The sequence below is a fragment of the Lycium barbarum genome, chromosome 11, assembly GCF_019175385.1.
Source record: "Lycium barbarum isolate Lr01 chromosome 11, ASM1917538v2, whole genome shotgun sequence".
Classification (NCBI taxonomy): Eukaryota; Viridiplantae; Streptophyta; class Magnoliopsida; order Solanales; family Solanaceae; genus Lycium; species Lycium barbarum.
The window spans coordinates 6167189-6190541 of NC_083347.1; the positions used below are offsets into that span (position 1 = coordinate 6167189).

At 38.7% G+C, this 23353-nt stretch overlaps 1 protein-coding gene across 2 annotated transcripts; it reads left to right on the forward strand.

The window, feature by feature from the left end:
- The first annotated feature begins 7090 nt into the window (after window positions 1–7090).
- LOC132620297 (protein SPA1-RELATED 4-like) lies at window positions 7091–15616 on the forward strand. Of its 2 annotated transcripts, XM_060334968.1 has the most exons (7): window positions 7099–9870; window positions 9984–10141; window positions 11039–11972; window positions 12048–12194; window positions 12325–12636; window positions 12936–12995; window positions 15064–15616. In XM_060334968.1, exons 1-7 carry the CDS (start codon window positions 9109–9111, stop codon window positions 15250–15252), a joined length of 2562 nt encoding a protein of 853 aa, XP_060190951.1. In that variant the 5' UTR covers window positions 7099–9108; the 3' UTR covers window positions 15253–15616. The 2 variants fall into 2 exon arrangements, with proteins under 2 accessions (XP_060190952.1, XP_060190951.1); XM_060334969.1 differs by lacking the exons at window positions 12936–12995; window positions 15064–15616 and having other exon boundaries at window positions 7091–9870; window positions 12048–12240; window positions 12325–12482.
- Window positions 15617–23353: the final 7737 nt, after the last annotated feature.

Genomic DNA, 23353 nt, shown 5'->3' on the forward strand with positions numbered 1-23353 from the left:
ATTCTTGAAGAATCTTCTAGTTCTTCAATATATGTCAAATACTCAATCTACACATCATATTTGAATCGAGATGGCAAAACCGCTCATGCCGACTAATAAAATTATTTATACTAGTAAACTTCAAGTTTACCATGTCATGTGCTATTTGTTTTAGTAAATTTTTGGTTTACTATGACATGATTTTTTTTTTGTACCGATAAACTTCTGGTTTAACGTAACATGTGATTTCATCATGCTTATATTTGTGTAGTATAATTTGGAGAATAAAACCATTCACATACATATTTCTTACCCAATATGATTTTGAAGATATTTAATCCTCCAATTATTTATAGCTTCAATATGATAGTCATTTACTTTAGTAAACTTCGGGTTTACTACAACTTGTGTTTCGATCATAACCAGGGGCGGATCTACATGTAAGTGAGGGTGTTCATATATAGGGTAAATTTTCTGTATTTATGTGCATATTTTAACTTTTGAACACCCTCAGCAAAAAATTACAGTGTATATTTAGTTTTTTTTTTTCCGAACACCCTGAATGAAAATCCTGGATCCGCCACTGATCATAACACCTTTGTATATTACATTCTAGAACGAATGACATAATAATATATAGGCTCTTCGGGAGCTTTTAATACCGGTGTCATGGTCTTCTAAATAAATAGTTAGCTCTTCTGAAGTCCTTGATAATTTATTTTGTACTACCAAATATTGCTTAAATATCGCTGGTATTATAAAAGAAATTTTAGTTAAACACTGCGGGCGTCAGAGATAAACAATTATTAAATGGACATGTAAAGACAATAGTAGAGTTCAAAATTTGCTATTTCGGGAGCAGATTTCTGAGTTTACTACTTCGGGAGTAAATCATAAAATATTTAGAATATTTTTCTCTCAATTATTCTACATCTTCTGGAAGTGAGTCGTGATAACTTCACAACTAATCGCACGACCGTATTTATAATCTTTACTAAATATCATCACATTTATTTCTGGGAATGGATCTGTATTTTTATTTATCAAAATTTTTTCTTTCTCAGGAATGAAATAGAATCATCTAAGTGTGTCTTAAGCATATCAAATTATAATAGCTTACAACCTCTTTTAAGATATTGCTACTTCAGGAGTAAATCGAGATATAAATAAGTGAATTTTTCTCTAACATATCTTCAATTAATCACAAGCCGATAATAATATTACCACTTTCGATAATTAACAAATTTAATTACAATGAAACAAGTAAAATATAATCACTCATGTTATCATACTACTCTTTCAACTTGAATTTACAAAATTCTAGATATAACCCCGCCGGGATTTTTCCTCTCCCTTTCAATTAATAGTTAATCTAATTTTTATAACAATGAGTTGAAACCAATTGTGCAGTAACAGTAAATACGATTGTAGTGCCAGCAAAAAGTTCGTCCAAAACAGCCGCCCGATAAACAATTTTCTGTGCTCTATCATTGTCCGAAAATTGATAGCATAATTTCATTGACTTAAGGTTACTGATGATTACTTATTTTCGTATTTTGTTGATGCAAATCAATTAAACAATTAACAAGTAATCGGTAACCATCACATGCTTATCCGTGTAAATAGAGAAATTATGGTGATTACATAATATATGAGTGTGACTACTGATTTAAACAAAATTAAAAAGAACTCAAAGTATCTCATGAATCATGTTACTCCGTATTATTTCTGTAAGGGAGAAACTGTTCATACCTGTATGGCTTCTGTATCCGAAAGAAAATGGTCTAACTCACCCTATTGAAGTAGATATCTAAATTTGTTAGACACTCGTGCTGATATCGTGTTATAAAATAAATAAAACTAGAAGAAGAACATTGCAGAGAAAGAAAGAAGAGAGGAGAATTCTTTATTTCTCTTGAGGGATTGATTTACAATGAAGGAGAACTTCTATATTTATAGGGAAAATTGAATTGAATCCAAAGTCACTGGGCAGCCCGGTGCACTAAGCTCCCGCTATGCGCGGAGTCCGGGGAAGGGCCGGACCACAAGGGTCTATTGTACGCAGCCTTACCTTGCATTTCTGCAAGAGGCTATTTCCACGGCTCGAACCAGTCACTAACCCTAATATTTCTCCTAAAGATAGACATGCACAATAATAAATAATATTTATAACAATTAGTCAGTTATCTAACATTTTTTTAATTAAAACACCCAACATTTCTAGCTTATGAAATCTGCCACATAATGTTAACACTCAACATAAACAAGTAATCAATTCTATCGGGTCAGAATAATGTTTTGTATCAGAGACCCACTGAAAGTTGTCTTTATTAGGGCAAAGCTAAGTGGCATTGACCAATGTTTTATTCAAAATGGAATTATATGAGTGCCGACCATCAAATTTTATTTCCTTAAAAGAAAAAGAAAAACTAGTTTGTTTCATATGGAATATTAGTATATACTTTAAATGGCACCCCAATCTGGAAAATCATATCGAAGTTAAATGAACGTGTTACAGGTGCAATAACGTTGATATAGGTGGTTACAATTTAGATGGTGTGTGTTCATGAATAAACAATGTCAATCAATTGGACCAACACATCAAATGCAAAGCCATGGCTGACACACCATTTACCACTCCACAATTATCTTGAAAATAGAATATTAAAACAGTTTAAGTCATATACACTTAAAAAATGAACACGATCGATGGGTAATGTAAAGTTGTAAACACATTCTCGCTTTGATAGAATAATTTGTTTTTTTAGAATTAGGTTATTTAAAATTGACTACAAATAATGGTCTGGAGTAATTGTTAGTTGGCAAACAAAAAAATAAAATACCTTATTACTGCCGGTTAAATAACTAGACGATTTTAATTAAACATTATTCTAAAAACTTTCAGAACTTAAGCCATTAAGTTGTATAACTGACTGTTCAAAAATAAATAAATTATACTATCATGTAGAGCTGTCAATGTGGGCTAAGGCCCGTGGGCCGACCCAATCCAGCCCATGATTTGCTAGGGCTGTGCTTAAATTTTTGGAGCTCATTTAAGAACGAGGCCTTTTAGCCCGACCCGAGTAAGCCCGATGGCCGTGGGCTTGAGAGTGCGAGGGTTGGGCCGGCCCGTGAGCCAAATAAAAAATAAAAATAAATAGAAAGAAAGTGAATATGTTAAGACAACCTTATATTAAGCAAATTCAGATGTGCTTAATGAAGATGATGTGCTGGTGTCCAGTGGCGGAGGCAAAATTTTCACCAAGGGGGTTCAGAATATGAAGAAGTAAGCACGCGAAAATTAAAGGATAAAAAACAACGCGAGGCAGCGAAGGGCAAGACTAATCTTAACCCGCTAATTTTAACTCGCATTGTCATGCCTCATATAACATCTCTTCCTACTTTTGCCCTGCACTGTAGAGCTCTTCTTAAAATTTCTTATTTTTTTCCTTGTCAATTTGCAGTGTTCTACTTTATTTTAAACTCTTTTTTTTTCTTTTGAATAAGTTTCCTTTCAATTATATATTACTTTGAAAATAGCCAAGGTTTCTAAAAAATATGTAAGAATTGAATTTCTAATATTATAATACAATACCCAATAAAAAATAAGTAAATAGGAAAAGTACTCCACAAATGCGTCATGTTGATAAGATTAACCATTCAATATAATTCAAAGAGATTTCCTTTTAACAATAGCGTAAAAGTAACCACATTCAGAATCAATTTGCAAAATCTTATGTGCCCAGATTTTTTAAGTTGATAAAGCCTTTATTATTTTATAATGATGAATTTTAAAAGTTGATGAAGCCTTGTTTGCAACAACTTTAAAAAGTTAAAAACAAAAAGACCAACTCGGAAGAGCTAGCTGAGCAATTAATTTTTCTTTTTTTTTCCTTTTTCTAGAGAATATGAACTTTAATGGAAGGTGGAATATATTGTTTGTTAACCTCGAATTTTGGGTAACAATTAGATTTGTAAGTGAGGTATAGGATATGTGGATGAACTTTAATCTATTTGGTTGGTGTGAAGTGTCAATGGATTTGTTTGTAGTTATATCTTTATGAATACGTGTTTGTGCTATATGTATGTGTACTGTGATTGATGATTTATGTCAAATATATTAAGTAATATTGAAAGGATAAGCAAGGTAAGGAAGAACACCACAAAATCCGGATCAATATCTTTGAGAGAGAGCTTTTATATATTTGATGATTACAATATTGTGATATGAAGAGGGATCTAACAAAAAGAAGGGGAGGAATGTCCTCTATTTATAGGTATGCTTCATGGGCCATGGATACAATACAAAAGCCTTTATGAATAGAAAACCCTAAAAAAGATAAGGTTGGTCCGTACGGTCTGACACCCGTACAGTCGTCAACGCAAATGACGGAACGGTTTCATGACGCGTGGCAACCTCACAACTGGTTATCCGGACCAACGGACACGCTGATTTAGACCGAGTATGACACCCGTACGATCGTCAACGCAAATGACGGAACGGTTTCATGACGCGTGGCAACCTCACAACCGGTTATCCGGACCAACGGACACGCTGATTTTGGCTCGGTCTATTCGGACCAATGGATACGCTGATTTAGGCTCGGTCTATTCGGACCAACGGACACACTTATCTTGTCTCGGGCCAATTACATCCGGTACGACACTCGCGGTGTGGAGAAAAGATCGAATATGCTCGTGCTCGTTTGGACTTATCCTCGGCTCCGGTCTCACCGGTCACACCGGTCACACATTGACCCGATTTTTACCGTATACATTGTTAGTTGTAGATAGAATAGTTGGGACCGAATGAGCTCCATTATTTGAAAGATGAAGGATTCTTAGTGCTCTATCGGGGATCGACCATGCGGCGTTAGGGTCAATTTGAACCCCCTTGACCGCTGAGCTAAGCTTCTCAGTTGTATCAAAGGGGTTCATTATAGTGTATATATCGACAAAACTCAAATTCGACCTTAGATATATGGCTTAATTTTCCGACGAAAGGGGAACCCCTTCCCTCCACCTAGCTCCGCTCCTGCTGGTATTGGATACGTCATAAGTGTCATAGAAGTTTCTTTGATAAGTTTATTTGTACTTTGAAAGGATGAAATATTGTCATTTTCTTTTGCGTTTTACTGAGATCTATAGGAACAAAGTTAGGTTAATATTCCTATTTAGGTTAATATTCCTATTTAGTTAGTTGTATTGCTACTCATAACTGTTTAGTTTGCTATTAATATCTCTATTTGGTTCTAGTGATATCAGTTATTAATATGTTAAGTGTTAACAATTTCAAAAGTTATTCAGTTTCACAGAAGGTTTGGTCCAAAAGATTGTTTTCTTGTTCAGTTGTACAAAAAATATTTGCATAGAATGGTAGAGATTTCATAACGAAGCCATACAATCAAATGTACGTGAAGCCAAACTTAATAAGCACTATTAGAATAATTTTATTTGTGTATTTCAGACTTGGTTAGCAAGTAGTAATGTAAATATTTATGTCAACATTTTTATATTAGAATTTAAATTAAAGAATTATGAAAATATTTTATAAAATAGGTGGGCTGGCCAGACTAGGCCCGCAGCCACATAGTGATGGGTTGGGCTAGCCTGACCTGGCCCGTCAAATTCTAAAGCCGCGTGGGCTAGCCCGAATGGGCTGGGCCAACCCGTTTTGATAGCTCTTCTATCATGTCATAAAGCAAACATAATAACAACTTAAACAAGTGTATGTTTCTTGAAAAATAAAACAAATAATTCTTAGAATTTTCTACCACTAGTATAAACTACACTAATTATTGGAGTACTATATAAATTCAGGTGTTACACGCTTAATATAAGCATATTTTTTCAACTTACTGAGGACATAACCCTTGATAGGAGGGCGTCAAGGTCGAGTATCAGGGTAGAGGTATAGTAGGTGGCCCCCCGGAAGGAGGCCTTCTTCGCCTTCCACCTAAGCTGGAAAGGAAAGGCCCCTTTCTTTTCCGTATTAGAAGTATTATTATCGTTGTTCATTTGCTTATTTTTTAAATCTCTAATACAAGATGATTGTTTCTTTCACTGCATTTATCTTACTATATGTTGCTATTACTATCTATTACTTCCCCCGTCCCACAAAATGTCACCTTAGCCAAAAAAATTTCCCATAATAAGGGTCATCTTAGGATACCAATGCATATATTGACTAGTTTTTTCCATCTTTGCCCTTGGACAAAAAATGACAAGTTTCTTTATTCAAGACCAAAAGTTGGATTCACAATATCAAATTTTAGGTTTCACGTAAAAATGAAAGTTTTGGCCTATGGAAAATAAGATTAGTATGAGGCAAAAGAAGTAGTACTCTAAATAATGATGGTTGAATTCTCAATGTCAAAAGATGGACTACTTGTGCATGCTCTAATCATCAGGAGGATTTTTTTTTTTTTTTTACATAAGGGTAATTTGGTAAACTTTACACTTCATCATTGGTTTCTTAATATGCATATTTTTGGCTAAGGTGACACTTATTATGGGACTGGGGAGTATTACTGTTGTATCGGCACCTTCTCTTGAACCAAGGATCTATCGAAAACGGTCTGCGTACACTCTACCCTCCCTAGACCCGACATGATGGGATTATACTGGGTATGTTGTTGTTGCTGTTGTTGGTGCTTAATATATTATATTTAGTGTTTTGATAAATTACTATCTCGTGTTTCAATTTATGTGCAAAGTTTTAACATGTATAGTTTTTTTAAAACATTTTAAAAAAATTATAGACATAAATATGTCATAAGATTTGTATGATATAAAACTTTTAAAATTTACCATCTTAAACATTTGATAAAATTTGTTTAACTATGAAAATTTCTCATTAAAAAATAAAATAATTGTTTTTTTGAATTAAATTATTTTCACATTTTTTTAAACGAACTTATAAATAAATAATACCACATAGAAATGGATAGAACAAGGTAAATATGGTATTTATTCCGTTGTGAGTGTTAAAAACGTTTACTTCAAGATTAAACAAGAGATTTTTGTCTCTTTCTCAATGCTATACAAAAATGCTTCTGAATTTATGGCGGAATCTTTTGGCGCTCTCTTCCACTGTACCGTATTTCTACTCGTCTATGCCAAAAAAAAAAAAAAAAAAAAAAAAGACGGTTTGGTTTGTATTAGCATGAATAGCCGCCCAATTAATCAAGATTCAGTCTATTGAAAGTTCGGAATAACTGTTTGATTCTCCTTTGCACACGTTATTTTACAATGCGCCACAAAAATCAATCACTTGCTCACCTCTTAGCTCTACCTACGACCAGGGCCGGATTTAAAGGGGGCAAAGTCTTCACCCGACCACCTTCGGCAAAAAATTATTATGCATAGATAGGATAGTTTTACCATGTTTATGTATATATATTAACTTTTGAATAACCTGAGCAAATGCAAAAGATTAGGTCAAGCGGTTCAGGTTATTTAAAATTATCTCTAGAGTCCTAGATTCTATTCCCATCAGACAATATATTTTTTATATTTAGTTCTCAATATATATAAAGCCAATAAATTGCTTGTATTGTAATTTGAGTACCTATTCAATTGATTAGTTACGTGAAAGTAATTGGGTCGGTTCTGTTATGATCGTCATAGTTAATTTTTTGTACTTTACATTAAACAATGATATCTGGGTATTGTCTATTGAGCTTGTCATTTTCATGGAGTTTGTCAAATCTGAAGTTGAAACTGAGAAAACCCATTTTCAATCCATTAAACTGATCCCTTTGAAATGCTATAATCAGTGATTTGACTTAAAAATAATTTTAATAAATGATTTCACAGGCGTTTGACCCTACAAACCAAATATTTTTCAATTTATTTGAAATTTTTGACATTAGAGTTGAGGATGGAGTTGTGTTTGATTATAGTTTTTACAAATTAATAATGTGTTCTAATGAAAGTGAAAATAAAATTTTAATTGTTTTTAAAATTTTCATGATCAAAGGCTGATTTTCAAATAAAGGATTTTTTTTTGGAAAAATTGAATAATTCTAATGGCCAAACGGGTCCTAAGGACTTTAATGTTACTGAATTGCATAATGTTTAGGGTTTTCTCGAGTTGATGAAGCGTCGAATCTTGATAATGATGTAAGCACTTGTATTTGTTAATTCATTTTATCACTGTGTATCATAATATTAAATTACACAATCTTTGATTATTTTATGCTTATTTTTATACTTCCCAAGAAGATCACAAAGATTTAAGTAATCATAACCTGATTCTATACCGAAAATGGAAAAATTAATTGGTTAATTCAAGATCCTCATCTGGGGATGACTGTTGGAAAAAGAAGATCCTTCTTGTTCATAAAAACAACACACCTTTTAATATAGATATTCTTTTGTGACTAAAAATACCATTTTGCCTTTCTTCTTTATTGGAAAACCTTTGAGGATGTGAATGTGCCACGTACATGGAAAAGAATAGAAGAGGCAAACGAGTGGATTATAGATAATGGTAGCTTTTTTCCACTGTCCCAACCTAGTGTCTTTGCAAAGAAACAATTTTTTTTTGTTTTTTAGAGTAATCCAAAACAGAATCAGTTGTTACCCATTTTTGTAACTTCAGGTCTGGAACAACAACTGTATGTTTTTTTTTTTGGGTTCACTTTGTATTGCAGAGGAAAATTATTTTTTTTGGCTATATTGTGAGGCTGTGGTGTTTCCTTAGAATAAAACACCCTCTTTTTGGTTTTTTGCTTTAAAGTTGATGTATTTGGTGTGTGGTTCTTGTTGTTTTGTTTGCTCTGGTTGAAATAAATGCTCGGCTTTTCTTCTTGGTAATATCTATCTTCCTAAATGGAAACGTGTAGCATAACATGCCTTGTACATTTTGATGAGCCATTGGAGTGAGTTTCTGTCTGCTGATTTTTGTTTAGGGTGAGTTTGTCTCTTTTAAGGAAGACCTTAGATTGCCTTTTTTGCTTGTTTCTTTGCTAAATAGGTTGATACCTTGATTACAAGGAACTTGAGACACTTCTGAGATGATTGTTTGGCCTGCCTTTTAGTGAAAAATATGTATTCTTGATTGGATATGGCTATGGTGGAAGTGAAAGGATGTACTAGGATTCTAAAAATTATACTTAGATAACAATGGAGGGTTCATCTGAATCTGGCTGGGAGGGATCAGATAGCTATAGGGGTTTGAATTCTTCAGCTGTTGTGGACAGGAATCCTAGCTTTCAAACAAGTAGCATTAGGTCTTCTGATGATGTGTTGCATGATTCTGAATTGGTTCCAGGTAGAAAGGGGAGGGAGAGAATTGAGTCCCTTCCCATAAATCGCCTTAAAGCCCAAGGTGGGGTTATAGAGGATCGACTCACTCGTAAAATAGACTGTAGTGATGTTAGTTTGAGGCAGTGGCTGGATAACCCAGATAGAGCTGTTGATGCTCTTGAATGTTTTCACATATTCACCCAAATTGTGGAGATTGTAAACCTGGCACATTCACAAGGAATAGTTGTTCATAATGCACGACCATCATGTTTTGTCATGTCCTCTTTCAAACGTATCGCTTTTATTGAATCCGCATCATGCTCGGATTCAGGGTCAGATTCATCAGAAGATGGTTTAAACAGCCAAACTATTGAGTTAAAGGATTCATCCTCAGTTTTGCCTCGTGAATCTGATGAGCTGGGGAGACAGAGTTCTCAGCTTGAAAAGATTTGCACAAAAGCTTCGATAGAAGTATCTGAAGCTAATAAGAACCGACAAGATGAAGAAAAGAAGCATACCTTCCCAATGAAACAAATATTGCTCATGGAAACCAATTGGTACACTAGTCCAGAAGAGATTGATGGTGCTCCAAGCTCTTGTGCTTCAGACATTTATCGACTTGGAGTCCTCCTCTTTGAGGTTAGAAACTGTTAGCTAGCATGTCGCAGTAAAGGTTCTGCTGAGTTATATTTCTCATGCCTGCAAAGATGAAATTTTGTGTTTTAATGATATCTTATTATAATTGTGAGCAGCTATTCTGCACCTTCAGCTCGCCAGAAGAGAAATGCGCAGCTATGAATAGTCTGAGACACCGTGTCCTCCCTCCTCCGTTGCTATTAAAATGGCCTAAAGAAGCTTCATATTGCTTATGGTTACTGCATCCGGAACCAAGCAGTAGGCCGAAAATGGGGTGAGCATTCTTCTTACCTGTCAACCGGATCTTTTTTTCCTCCCTTAATTTTCCCCTACAGCAATTCATACTTCATTTGTTTCATTCCTGATCGATTTGTTGTCAGTCTTCTTATGCCTAGTTAAAATCTGCAGCTCATACTCCAGTAATCCTTGATTTTCCAAGCTGTTACTGTTGACATATAAAATAGTACACTGTCATAGAGTTTATGGTACGCACTCTCTTATCTGGAGAATCATGGGATGTTAAGTTTTGTGCATGTATGAATAATTCGTACCACGGGAAAGAAGGAAAATGTGGCAAAGCATGCTTGCCTTTCTTGCAACAGCATGAACTTGTTCCTTTTTCTCTCTTTGGTTGCTGAGATGACCCAAGGTTACTTCTTGGATGTGCAACTCCCTTATGTCATTACTCAGTAGGGGTATTGCGGGGTCTGGTTGCCTCTACAGGCAAAACCATTAGTTAACTGATCAACAGCTTTGCGGCTCTCTCTGCATAATTCTGTTCCGTGCCTCGTCAGTGGCATTTTGAAATGTCTGATCAGCTTGTTGCTATGGCAATTTGTCCATATTAATGCAGTTTACCTGCACAATTTTGTTTGAACCTTAATTAGTTACTGCAAAATGTTTCCTGCACTGTGTTAGGAGTAAAAGGAAGAGAATGGAAAAATAGCGCTAAAGACTTAGTGAGAGAGAAATAAATAGAAATGAGCAAAGTTTTCTACTAATTTGCATTAAATGGTAGCCCTTTTACCTATTGATCAGATTCATTTCAGGCGTCAATAATGATTCACTTCAAGAATGAACTGTCACTTCCATCCTAATTCATTTTGTCTTTAACAGCAATGTCCCTGTCTCTCTGTCATTATTCTGATTCTATTTTTTATATCAATGACAGTGAGTTGCTAGAAAGTGAGTTCCTTAATGCTCCAAGGGATGAGTTTGAAGAACGTGAAGCAGCAATAGAGCTTAGAGAAAAAATAGAGGAGCAAGAGTTATTGCTGGAATTCTTGTTGCTGCTTCAACAGCGAAAGCAGGAGGCTATGCACAATTTGCGTGAGATTGTATCAATTTTATCGTCTGACATAGAAGAGGTCTCAAAGATGCAGAAGACCCTTAAAGTCAAAGGGGGATCAAATCAGGAGCCAGTAAAGGATTCAGATTCGGGGAAGATAAATATTGGTGAAGATGATGATTCTGGGAGTTCTGGATCTAGAAAGAGATTTAGGCCAGGCCTTTCTGTACACATAACTGAGGAATCCGATGGCAATCTAGATGAAAACAAAGGGAGCATTTTGGCAAAGAACTCCCGATTGATGAAGAACTTCAGAAAATTGGAGGCTGCTTATTTCATGACAAGACGTACGGTTATCAAACCAACTGGCAAGCCATTGAATAGATATTCTCAGGTAAGTACGGATTGTAGAACTTCTGTTACAGCACCCGAAAGAAGTTCATTCAGTAATTTGTCATCAAAAGAGGGGGGCCATGAGGATAGACAGAGTGGATCAATCAATTCATTCCTGGAGGGCCTGTGCAAGTATCTATCTTATAGCAAGCTGGAAGTGAAGGCCGACTTGAAGCAAGGGGATCTTCTAAATTCTTCCAATCTTGTATGTGCTCTAGGCTTTGATCGTGATGATGAATTTTTTGCAACTGCTGGTGTAAATAAGAAGATAAAAGTTTTTGAATATAATTCAATTGTAAATGAGGACCGCGATATCCACTATCCTGTTGTTGAAATGGCTAGTAGATCTAAGCTGAGTAGCATATGTTGGAATGGCTATATTAAAAGCCAGATTGCTTCAAGTAACTTTGAAGGTGTGGTGCAGGTGAGCTATATTCATGATCATGGTGGATTTTCTGTTTAATTTAATTGGGATGAAGTTTGTTGAATTATTTTCCAGATATGGGACGTCACAAGAAGTCAGCTTTTCATGGAAATGAGAGAACATGAAAGACGCGTCTGGTCTGTTGACTTTTCTGTAGCAGATCCAACCATGTTGGCCAGCGGGAGTGATGATGGTTCTGTCAAGCTTTGGAATATCAATCAGGCAATTCTATTTTTGCACTTGGTGGATGTCAGCTTTGAAACTAAACGTACTAAAGTCATCTAGTTATGTTGATGTGTAGATAAAACCTGTGTATAATAAGTTGTTTTTCTTACCTGGGTTGGTACTGCAGGGAGTAAGTGTTGGAACCATTAAAACAAAAGCCAATGTCTGCTGCGTTCAGTTCCCCTTTGATTCTGGTCGTTCCCTTGCCTTTGGTTCAGCAGATCACAAGATATATTATTATGATCTACGTAACTCAAAAATGCCTCTATGCACATTAATCGGGCACAACAAGACTGTGAGCTATGTCAAGTTCATAGATTCCACAACGCTTGTGTCTGCATCTACAGATAACACATTAAAGCTATGGGATTTGTCAATTTGCGGATCTCGAATTCTTGATTCGCCTCTTCAGTCATTTACTGGACACATGAATGTAAAGGTATTTTTCTTTATTCTTGTCACCTGAAGAAGATTGGCTTTAATGTCTTCACTGTACTCTTTGCTGCAGTCAGAAAGATGGGTTGTCGTACAAATGTAAATATAAATTTAAATGCATATGATTTGTAAATGCTTAATCAATCCATAGCCTTTTAACATAGAAGATCATCCCTGAAATAATTTCTTAGAAATGAGATTGAACTTCAGTTGTGTTTAGATGTGCTTTTACTGTGAATGAGATGGAACATTAAGTGTGGTTGAAAATCCTTTCTTGCTGATAAAAACATTCTCGCATTTCAGAACTTTGTTGGGTTATCTGTATCTGAAGGTTACATTGCTACTGGATCGGAGACAAATGAGGTATGATTTACTATCACATATATCGCTATTATTACCTGCTTACTGATTTCATCGTAGATGAGTCATTAGTAATGGTTACATTGTGATGAAAAATGTTTGTCCAGTCTGCATTGAGGAAAAAATAGTTCTGGATACTGGTTAAATTGAGCATATGCATTTAGGCTGGAGACATGGGGTTGCCTCAATGTTCTAAGTTCAAGCTATTTGTCAAAAATATTTCTAAATTCTAGTTGTGTCTAATCATTTTGGTTAATGTTGTTTGTAAATAATCAAATGAATGACTCACAGATTCTTATTTTATGAGTATAAAAGATGTTCCATTACATTTGTGACAAACAATCGGCTACTGCCCTTATCTGTTTGAGAAGAAAACATAAACATGGTCTTTTATTGCCATTTGGTCACAAAACATTACATTATAGCGCTATGAAATTGCTGATTCATTAGAAACAATCCACTTCATGTACAATGGAAGTTCTTTACTATTTTAATTGTGCAATGAAAGGGTGTTCTAATGGATCAATAGAACCTTGGATCTTAATACAAACATATGATTAAAGAACTACCAAATTATCATCCAAATGGCTTAAATTAAACAGACTCTGCTCCTGTAGAAATTTAAGACCAAGTAGATAGACTTGTGATGCAGCAGTTTTTTAATTCAAGGTAGGGTACGCCCAACATTTTTTATCATATTCACGACTCATGCTCTTGAGTTAGCTGTGTTTTGTACATTTAGTTGATTTTAAAGGTGCATCCAGAGAGGGAACTGTTTTTAAGAGTAGAAACAGAATATTAAAGAATTAATAGAAAGCATAGACTGCGGAAAACATTCACTTAAACTACATACAGAATGAAACGTGACGCCCTCGGCACAGATTTGTGTTTCACGTACCACAAAGTGTGAGTTGCGCAACATACTACATTTCTTGTGCAGGTGCATATGAATTGGTTTGTGTTTTGTGTTAAAACTTGTCTTCCATTCTTTGTCTTTTCTCAGTATATTCTTAGTTAGTTCTGAAATAAATTGAAGAATAGCAGAGCTGAGGATCCGATCGTGGTTTAACAAAACTAGATACTTGGGACACTGAAGAAGAGCTGATGCAGAGTTCATAAGATGAAACATTCCCCCACCTCCGTCCCAAAAACAGTAGTAGTTAAGAAAGAAAAAGAAAAACTAAGCACTATTTCTGCATTTTTATCCTTATAGGGGAGCGGATGAAGTCCGCTTGATACATACATACCTGTGTGTTTGCAAGCACACTTATTTCTGTTTTAGCAGTTAGGAAAACTTGTTGGGAACACTATCAATCAATCAACTAAGCATCAACTCCAACATTAGTTGGAGCAACACTTCTTTCCTCAATAACTATTTAGGAAAAATGAAATATTTCTAAGAGGTATAATATTTGAACTCTGTTTGACAAGCAAAGATATACATACTAAGAACTCGGAGATCATTTTGGCATGCTGCCAACTAGCAATAAGTCTCTGGCCATTACCTTTGATAGTCTAGATTAATTTAGTAAACGACGTTGATTATAAAGTAGCTAGATAATTTAGGATGACTCAATTGATACCAAGACAATTTCCTGCAAAACTTGCTTCTACTATCTCTTAGGTAATCCTCCTTTCTCCGTTCGCCTATCATATATTACTGCTAATTAGCTGATATTCACCGTGCCCGCATTCTACTGGTCATATTTGGTAAACACCAATAATTAGAAAACCTGGGAACAAATGGCACAAGGGAATACTATAGAAAGGAAGAGTATTGTAGTGCCTATAGATAAGATGCTTACGGGAGTACTTAAGAAGGGTGAAATATACCTTATCAAAGAAAAAAGGTGGTGAAGGAACCTTGAAAATGGCATGACTTTCCGGTGTATCTCCTTTAAATGATTATATATCGAGTCTTATATCGTTGGCTCATTGCATAGCTTGTGTATTCCTATTTCCGGCCATCCTTCCAGAACTATCTTAATACTTTTATGTATTGTTCTACAAATAGCTAAAAGCTATGAGTTTTTCGTATTTATGTAACGGCGTGACCTGGATTGTGATGCAGGTTTTCGTCTACCACAAAGCTTTTCCTATGCCTGCATTATCATTTAAATTTAATAGCACAGATCCGCTTTCTGGTGATGTAGTGGATGACCAAGCACAGTTTATCTCATCTGTTTGTTGGCGTGGTCAGTCCTCTACCTTAGTTGCTGCGAATTCTATGGGAAATATCAAGCTGTTGGAGATGGTTTGATGTGATTCATGTTCTCCAAAGGTTTGGGAGTTGCCTTAGGGATATAAAGACATGAAGATAAGGGTTCTGCATTGGTGATTGGCTGGCTTGCTGCGAAGAGGTCAACTAGATTGGATACCATAGAGAACGAGGAAATTGCCATTATCAAGTAACCAAGATTTTTGTTAGTAATTCATATAGTGGGAAGTAAACTCAACTGGAAATATGAGAACATATATTGGTTTTATTGTGAAATGCTGTATATAAAAGGGAAAGATGCAATGCAAATATGAATTGCTCTGTATATTCTGTAATTTCCAGAGTTCGAATGTAGTTTTAGAAGGAACTATGTGATCTCAAGAAGAATACAAGCAGCATTTAGATATCCATGTGTCTCATATTGGTTATATCTTGATCTCATCTGCTCGATCGATTCTTCGAAAATATATTCAATAACCTGCATTGGTAATAGCTAAAAGAGTTCTTTTTTACTTATGTTTTTGAGAATTCATTGGTTGTTCTTAGAGATGCTCTTATTTTTATTTGTGATGGGTGAACATTTGGAAAACTCACACAAATACAATTTTTTAAAAATGGTAATTAAAAAGATTACAACTACTTTATAAATATTACATAAATACAACTTATTCAAAAATTTAACTTTTTAATTACCAAAATACAACTTCTTACATTCCTAAAATATCAATAATACTCAATTTTAAGAGTTACCACCATTAATGTATATATTCACTTTTTACTTTCTCTTTCTTTCAAACCGTTTTAAAAATATATTTTTTCTTTCGTTTCCTCCTCCTTTTTTTTTTTTTCACTTGATGAATGCAATTATTTTTTTGTGACTTAAGAAATTTATTGTGGCCGAAAATGAAGACAGCGGGCCACGAGGATTACCAGCAAACCCTGCGAACCCAAACCCCATTAATTCGAGGGAGGGCCTCAACCGGCAAAACACCGTGAACCAGGAGAATGCCGCCCAGCCGGCCACCGATCCTTTAAATACTCACAATTCAATTACTTTGTCCCAGACACAGGGCCGGACAGAACCGGATACCCCGGATGATAATATTGACTTACGTTTAATTTTTGAAATGTTGCAGGAACAGAGAGTAGCGATTGTCAAACAAGGAATCGCAATAGCCCAATTGCAAAACAGAAGAGATAAAACGACCCCCGAGAAGGCGAAGGGTGTTGCTGAACCCAGAAGGGATGAGGCACGGATGGTTGAGAGCAATGGTCCGGAGCTGGTTCATCCACCGAGGTACTGAGAATGCTCGAAACATTGGCGAAGCGGGTAGACTCGACCGAAAAGAGGGTGGAAACATATAACTCTCGGGTAAATCAAATACCGGGGGCTCCGCCTATTCTGAAAGGACCGGATTCGAAGAGGTACATTCAAAGGCCTTTTCCTCCGAGTGCGGCTCCGAAATTGATCCCGAAGAGGTTCAAAATGCCGGATATCCAGAAATATGACGGCACAACGGACCCTCAGGAACACTTGACTTCATACACATGCGCTATAAAAGGCAATGATGTGGAAGAGGATGAAATTGAGTCCGTGTTGCTAAAAACGTTCGGGGAAACTCTGTCAAAGGGAGCGTTGACTTGGTACGATCATCTGCCCGAGCATTCGATCACTTCTTTCGAAATGCTCGCCAATGCTTTCATAAAAGCTCACGCCGGTGCCAAAAAGGTGCAGGCCCGTAAGGCAGACATTTTCTGTATAGCCTAAAGAGACGATGAGTTACTGCGTGAATTTGTCAACCGATTCCAAAGGGAACGAATGGAGCTCCCTCCGGTTCTGGAGGAATGGGCTGCACAAGCCTTCACAAAGGGGCTCAATCCTCGGAGCTCGATGGCTTCGTTCAAATTAAAGGAAAACTTGTTGGAATATGAGGCTGTGACTTGGGCGGATGTCCATAACCGATACGAGTCAAAGATTCGGGTGGAGGATGACCAACTCGAGCTTCCCCCGGGGCCCGTAAATATGAACAAAAGTTTGGAGAGACCAAGGAAGAATTACGAACCGGAGGCCAGATCATCGAGGGAAAGGGATTGGCCATATTCTCATTCGAAAAAACCGAGCTTCAGGTCGGAAAAATCAAGGGTTGGCTCGAGTCATTTCTCCGGTCGGGGTGATAAACAGGTTGAGCGCCCATCGAACAGTCGAGGTCTCTCATTCAGGAGCGATGCCGGAAGCTCGGCTGGCAACAAAGACTTGCCGAGGATATCGGAGTACAACTTCAACGTCAACACTTCGGACCTCGTCTCGGCTATTGGCTGTATCGCGGACGTAAGATGGCCGAGACCACTAAGGTCAGACCCGGGTCAAAGGGACCCGAACGTGATGTGTGAATATCATGGAACCCATGGACACAGAACTGAGGATTGTCACCAGCTAAGAGAGGAGGTAGCTCGGTTACTGAAGAATGGCCAGCTCCGAGAATTACTAAGTGAACGACCCAAAGGTCATTACAAGGAAAGGGAGACTTATAAAAGGGCCGAGCCGGTAGAGCCTCAGCATATAATTAACATGATAATCGGGGTACCGACACCCCACGAGGGTCAGTGATGAAACGAACCAAAGTTTCTATTGTGCGTGAGAAGCGCAGCCGGGATTATATACCCGAGGGTTCCATCTCTTTCATCAACGAGGACGCAGAAGGCATCATTCAACCACACAATGATGCATTAGTAATCTCTATTCTAATTTTTAAAACTCAAATTAAACGTATTTTGATTGACCCAGGTAGCTCGGCCAACATCATTCGGTGGAGAGTGGGCGAACAACTAAGGCTACTCGATCAGATCGTACCGGTAGCCCGGGTACTCAGCGGGTTCAACATGGCGAGCGAAACCACAAAGGGAGAAATCTCATTGCCGGTAAACATCGATGGCACCATCCAGCAAATGGTGCTCAATGTAATCGAAGGAGATATGAAGTATAATGCATTGCTGGGTAGACCTTGGATACATAGCATGAGGGCCGTGCCATCGACATTGCATCAGATGCTGAAATTCCCGACCCCGGAGGGGATAAAAATCATCCGGGGTGAACAACCCGCTGCAAGGGAGATGTTCGCGGTCAAGGAAGCGACACCTCAACCCAAAAAATCAGATCAAAAGGAAGAAGATTCAACCGGGGGAAAGGACACCAAATAGCAATCAAATCACACGGGGTTGGATCCGGGGTACCCAGATCATTCGTCATGCCGGATGATTTGGATGCAACCAAGTCAACGGTAGAGGAGCTGGAGCAGATCATCTTGTTCGAATATCTACCGGACAGAAAGGTATACCTGGGCACCGGGTTAACCTCGGAGCTCAGGAACAAGTTAATTGAATTTCTTTGAGCTAATGTCTATTGCTTCGCATGGTCCCATATAGATATGACATGTGTGCCACCGGAAGTAACAACTCACAAGTTCAACTTAGACGGGAGGTTTCCCCCGGTTAAGCAGAAGAGAAGGCCCATGGCAGAGGCAAAACACGCATTCTTAAAGGACGAGGTAACAAAGATTTTAAAAATAGGCTCTATCCGGGAGGTAAAATACCCGGACTGGCTAGCTAACGTAGTAGTGGTGCCGAAAAAAGGTAATAAATTTCGAATGTGCGTTGATTATAAGGATCTAAAAAAAGCATGCCCGAAGGATTCTTTTCTGTTGCCTCACATCGATAGAATGATCGATGCAACAGCCGGGCATGAGATGTTAAGTTTTCTCGATGCTTACTCCGGGTATAACCAAATCCGGATGCACCCGGAGGATCAAGAGAAAACATCCTTTATTACCCGATATGGGACTTACTGTTACAATGTCATGCCTTTTGGATTAAAAAATGCCGGTGCAACTTACCAACGCCTAGTTAATGGGATGTTCGAAGAACAAATAGGGAAAACAATAGAAGTTTATATTGACGACATGGTGGTCAAGTCCCTGGAAACAGAGGACCATTTAAAGCATTTGCAGGAAACCTTCGATGTACTCCGAAAGTATAACATGAAGCTCAACCCGGAAAAATGTGCCTTCGGTGTCCGGTCTGGCAAATTTTTGGGTTTCATGGTGTCAAAGTGGGGAATTGAAATCAACCCGGACAAGATCAAGGCCATCGAGGATATCGAGGTGGTGAATAACGTCAAAGGAGTGTAGAGGCTCACCGGAAGGATAGCGGCGCTTAGTCGTTTCATATCGTGGTCCTCGGACAAGAGTCACCGCTTCTTCTCCTTACTGAGGAAGAAGAACGACTTCGTTTGGACACCGGAGTGTCAAAGAGCTTTACAAGAATTAAAAAGATACTTGTCCGGCCCACTGCTGTTGCACACACCAAAAGCGGACGAGCAGCTTTTTCTCTACCTTGCTGTCTCCGAGGTAGCGATAAGTGGCGTTTTGGTCCGAGAAGAATCAGGTACACAATTCCCTCTATATTATGTAAGTTGAACTTTGGGGGATGCGGAGACCTGTTATCCCCACTTGGAAAAATTAGCATTGGCATTGGTAAGTGCTTCTAGAAAGCTCAAGCCCTATTTTCAATGCCATCCAATATGTGTAGTGACTACTTATCTCCTAAAAAACATCAGGCATAAATCGAAATTATCGGGTAGATTAACTAAATGGGCCGTAGAAATTAGCGGATATGATATCGAATACAAGCCTCGGACGGCCATCAAGTCCCAGATCTTGGCCGATTTTGTGGCGGACTTCACCCCTGTCATCAAGTTCCCGATTTTGTGGCGGACTTCTGCTAACCTCGGAAAAAGCTTCGGGTATTTGGTCGCTATACACGGACGGAGCCTCGAACCTCAAAGGTTCCGGGCTAGGAATCGTCCTTAGAACCCCGGCCGGGGATGCCGTTCGACAATCCATTAGAACTGTTAAATTGACTAATAATGAAGCCGAGTATGAGGCTATGATTGCAGGTTTGGAGTTAGCCCGTAGTATGGGGGCTGAAATAATCGAGGCAAAGTGTGATTCCCTTCTGGTCGTTAACCAGGTGAATGGCGTCTTCGAGGTCAAGGACGAACGGATGACAAGGTATCTGGAAAAAATCCAAGTGATACTACACCGGTTTAAAGAGTGGACCATGCAGCATGTACCGAGGGATCAGAACAGCGAAGCCGATGCATTGGCCAATTTGGGATCTTCAGTCGAAGGGGAAGAGATCAACCCCGGGACTATGGTGCACTTGATGAATTCGGCGATAGAAAACGGACATGCTGAAATAAACACAATGGGTTTAACTTGGGATTGGCGCAACAAGTACATCGACTACTTGCGAGATGGAAAGCTCCCGAGTGACCCAAAAGAATCACGGTTACTAAGGACAAAAGTTGTGCGTTTCTGCTTGGTAGACGACCAACTGTATCGACGGTCTTTCTTCGGACCCCTGGCCAAGTGTTTGAGTCTTGGAGAAACGGAGTATGTGATGAGAGAGTTGCACGAGGGGACCTGCGGCAACCACTCCGGTGCTGAAGCCCTGGTCCGAAAGATTATCAGAGCCGGTTATTACTGGAACTGGATGGAGGAAGATTCGAAGAATTTTGTCCGAAAATGCGACGTGTGTCAAAGACATACCCCGATCATTCATCAGCTCGGGGAGTTGCTGCATTCGGTTGTGTCACCTTGGCCTTTCATGAAGTAGGGAATGGACATCGTTGGTCCATTGCCATGGGCACCAGGTAAAGCCCGTTTTATTCTGTTTATGACTGACTACTTCTCCAAATAGGTTGAAGCGCAGGCCTTCGAAAAAATTAGAGAGAAGGAGTTGTTGACTACATATGGGACCACATCATATGTCGTTTCGGCATCCCGGCCGAGATAACTTGTGATAATGGTCCTCAGTTCGTGGGCGGCAAAGTCAATGATTTTCTCGAAGGGTTGAAGATCAAGAAAATCGTATCAACTCCATACCACCCGTGTGCGAACGAACAGGCGGAATCCACGAATAAAACAATAATTCAAAATCTGAGGAAAAGACTTGAAGCGTCAAAGCATCACTGGAGTGAAATAATACCAGAGGTACTGTGGGCTTACAGAACCACATCAAAATCAAGTACGGGGGAACACCTTTCTCGTTGGTCTACGGGGCCGAAGACCTCATTCCCGTAGAAGTTGGTGAACCGAGTCTTCGGTTCAGGTATACCACCGATGAGTCAAACGAGGAGGCCATGGTCGTAAAACTCGATCTCACGGATGAACTTCGCGAAAACGCGTTGGTCCGTATTGCAGCCCAGAAGCAGAGAATGGAGAGGTACTATAATCGGAGAGCCAATTTTCAGCATTTCCAAGTTGGGGACTTGGTGCTTCGGAAAGTTAGCTTGAACACCAAGAATCCCAACGAAGGAAAATTGGGTCCGAACTGGAAAGGACCGTACAAGATAACCGAGGTAACGGGAAAAGGATCATATCAGCTGGAATCCATGAACGGGCAACGGTTGCGCAACAACTGGAATGTGGCTCATTTGAAGAGATACCTGCTAAGGTATATACACCTCGTGTTTTACTGTTAACCCTTCTTTTTTGCAGGAAATCGAGCACCGAGTAAAGCTAGAATCTAGGTCTGAAAACACGTGTTGCACTCTTTTCCTTAGTACGGTTTTGTCGCAAAATGGGTTTTCTGACAAGGTTTTTAATGAGGCAACGAGTACAACGTGTTACTTGACAAAGACAAGGACAAATGCCCAGAAATACGGGGTCACATCCTATGAGTGGGGGACTTAATAGCGCTTACCCGGTCTTGCAGCTTGGATAAGCACTAGGGGACTATTGTACCCATATCGAGGTTCACCCCGGTTAGTAGCAAACGGAGGAACTCAACAAATCAAAGCCGGACCTTCTACATTAGGTTTCGATGTAAGGACCAAACGATTAGAATGAATCACGTCCATTTAGTACTTGCTATGGCAAAAGCAGAAGGAAACAAATTATCATATCATGTATGTACAAAATACTTGCAATACAAAAATTATCAAAAATTCGGATTACGATATTTCGAACATCTTTTTGTTAAAACACCTACCCCGGTGATTGTCGCCGTATTTTGGCATCGCTTCATTCGTATACCCTATTCCGGGAAGTACGGTCGAAATTCGACAAAGGCAACAAGGTCATAGTGAACCAAGCCAAAATCTTTAAACTCCCACGAATGGGGACTGTTATATCAAATTTTGCTAAGGCTGGGATTCAGGTGTCTGAAAAATACCGGCCCTAAAACATAGCCGAAAAATACCGGCCCTAAAAATGCCCTTCGTGATTCGGAGACGTCTAGATTCACAAAGCATAAGATAAGTCCCATGGGCAAAAACTCGATCAAATCCCCGGACAAACGTACCTGACGAAGAGAAAAAGCCAAAATTTAGGCACAGTGCGGAATAACGACTCCGAGTCTGCTTGTCCTTAAAACGGACCAACAATTCGGGCAAAAGTCATAACTAACATTCAAACAAAAGAATAAAGAAAATCAAGAAAAATGCATGTTCCATTTATACGAAGGTTTTTTACATCGGAAACCCCTACCAAGGCAAAAAACAAAAAGCTAAGTACAGGCCCTGGTCTATCCGGTATGGCTGGATCCGGAGTGTTCGGACACTGTCCGCTCAGAGTCGTCGGACAAAAAACAAAAAGCTAAGTACAGCCCCGAGGGCTCCCTTAGCCTCTTCCTCGACCCTTTTAGCTTCGAGTATCAGGGCCGGAAGATCCGTGAAACCATGCTCGTCTTGCTCAAGGGTGATCCTCTGAGACTTCCACTTTTCATACTCCATAGCAATAGTAGTATGAGCCTCGGCAGCCTCCACGCTCTTACGGGCTTCTTCCAAATCGGTCTCGGCCTGGGCTAACTTTGCCACCAGTACGTCCCGATCTTCTTCGAGGACCTTTTGCATTTGAGTGGCCGACTCAAGCTCGGCCTTAAGAAGGTCATTAGCATCGACTGTCTCCTCGAGCTCGGTTTTTAGCTCATCACATATCCGGGCCCTGTTCTCTGCCTTCTCCTCAAACACCTTCATACGCTCTTTGTACCGGGCACTCTTAGATTCAAGCAACTGATACCTCTCGGCCATGCTCGTAGCATCGGACTTGACCGAATCCAGCTCCCCCAGAGTTGAGAGATGGTG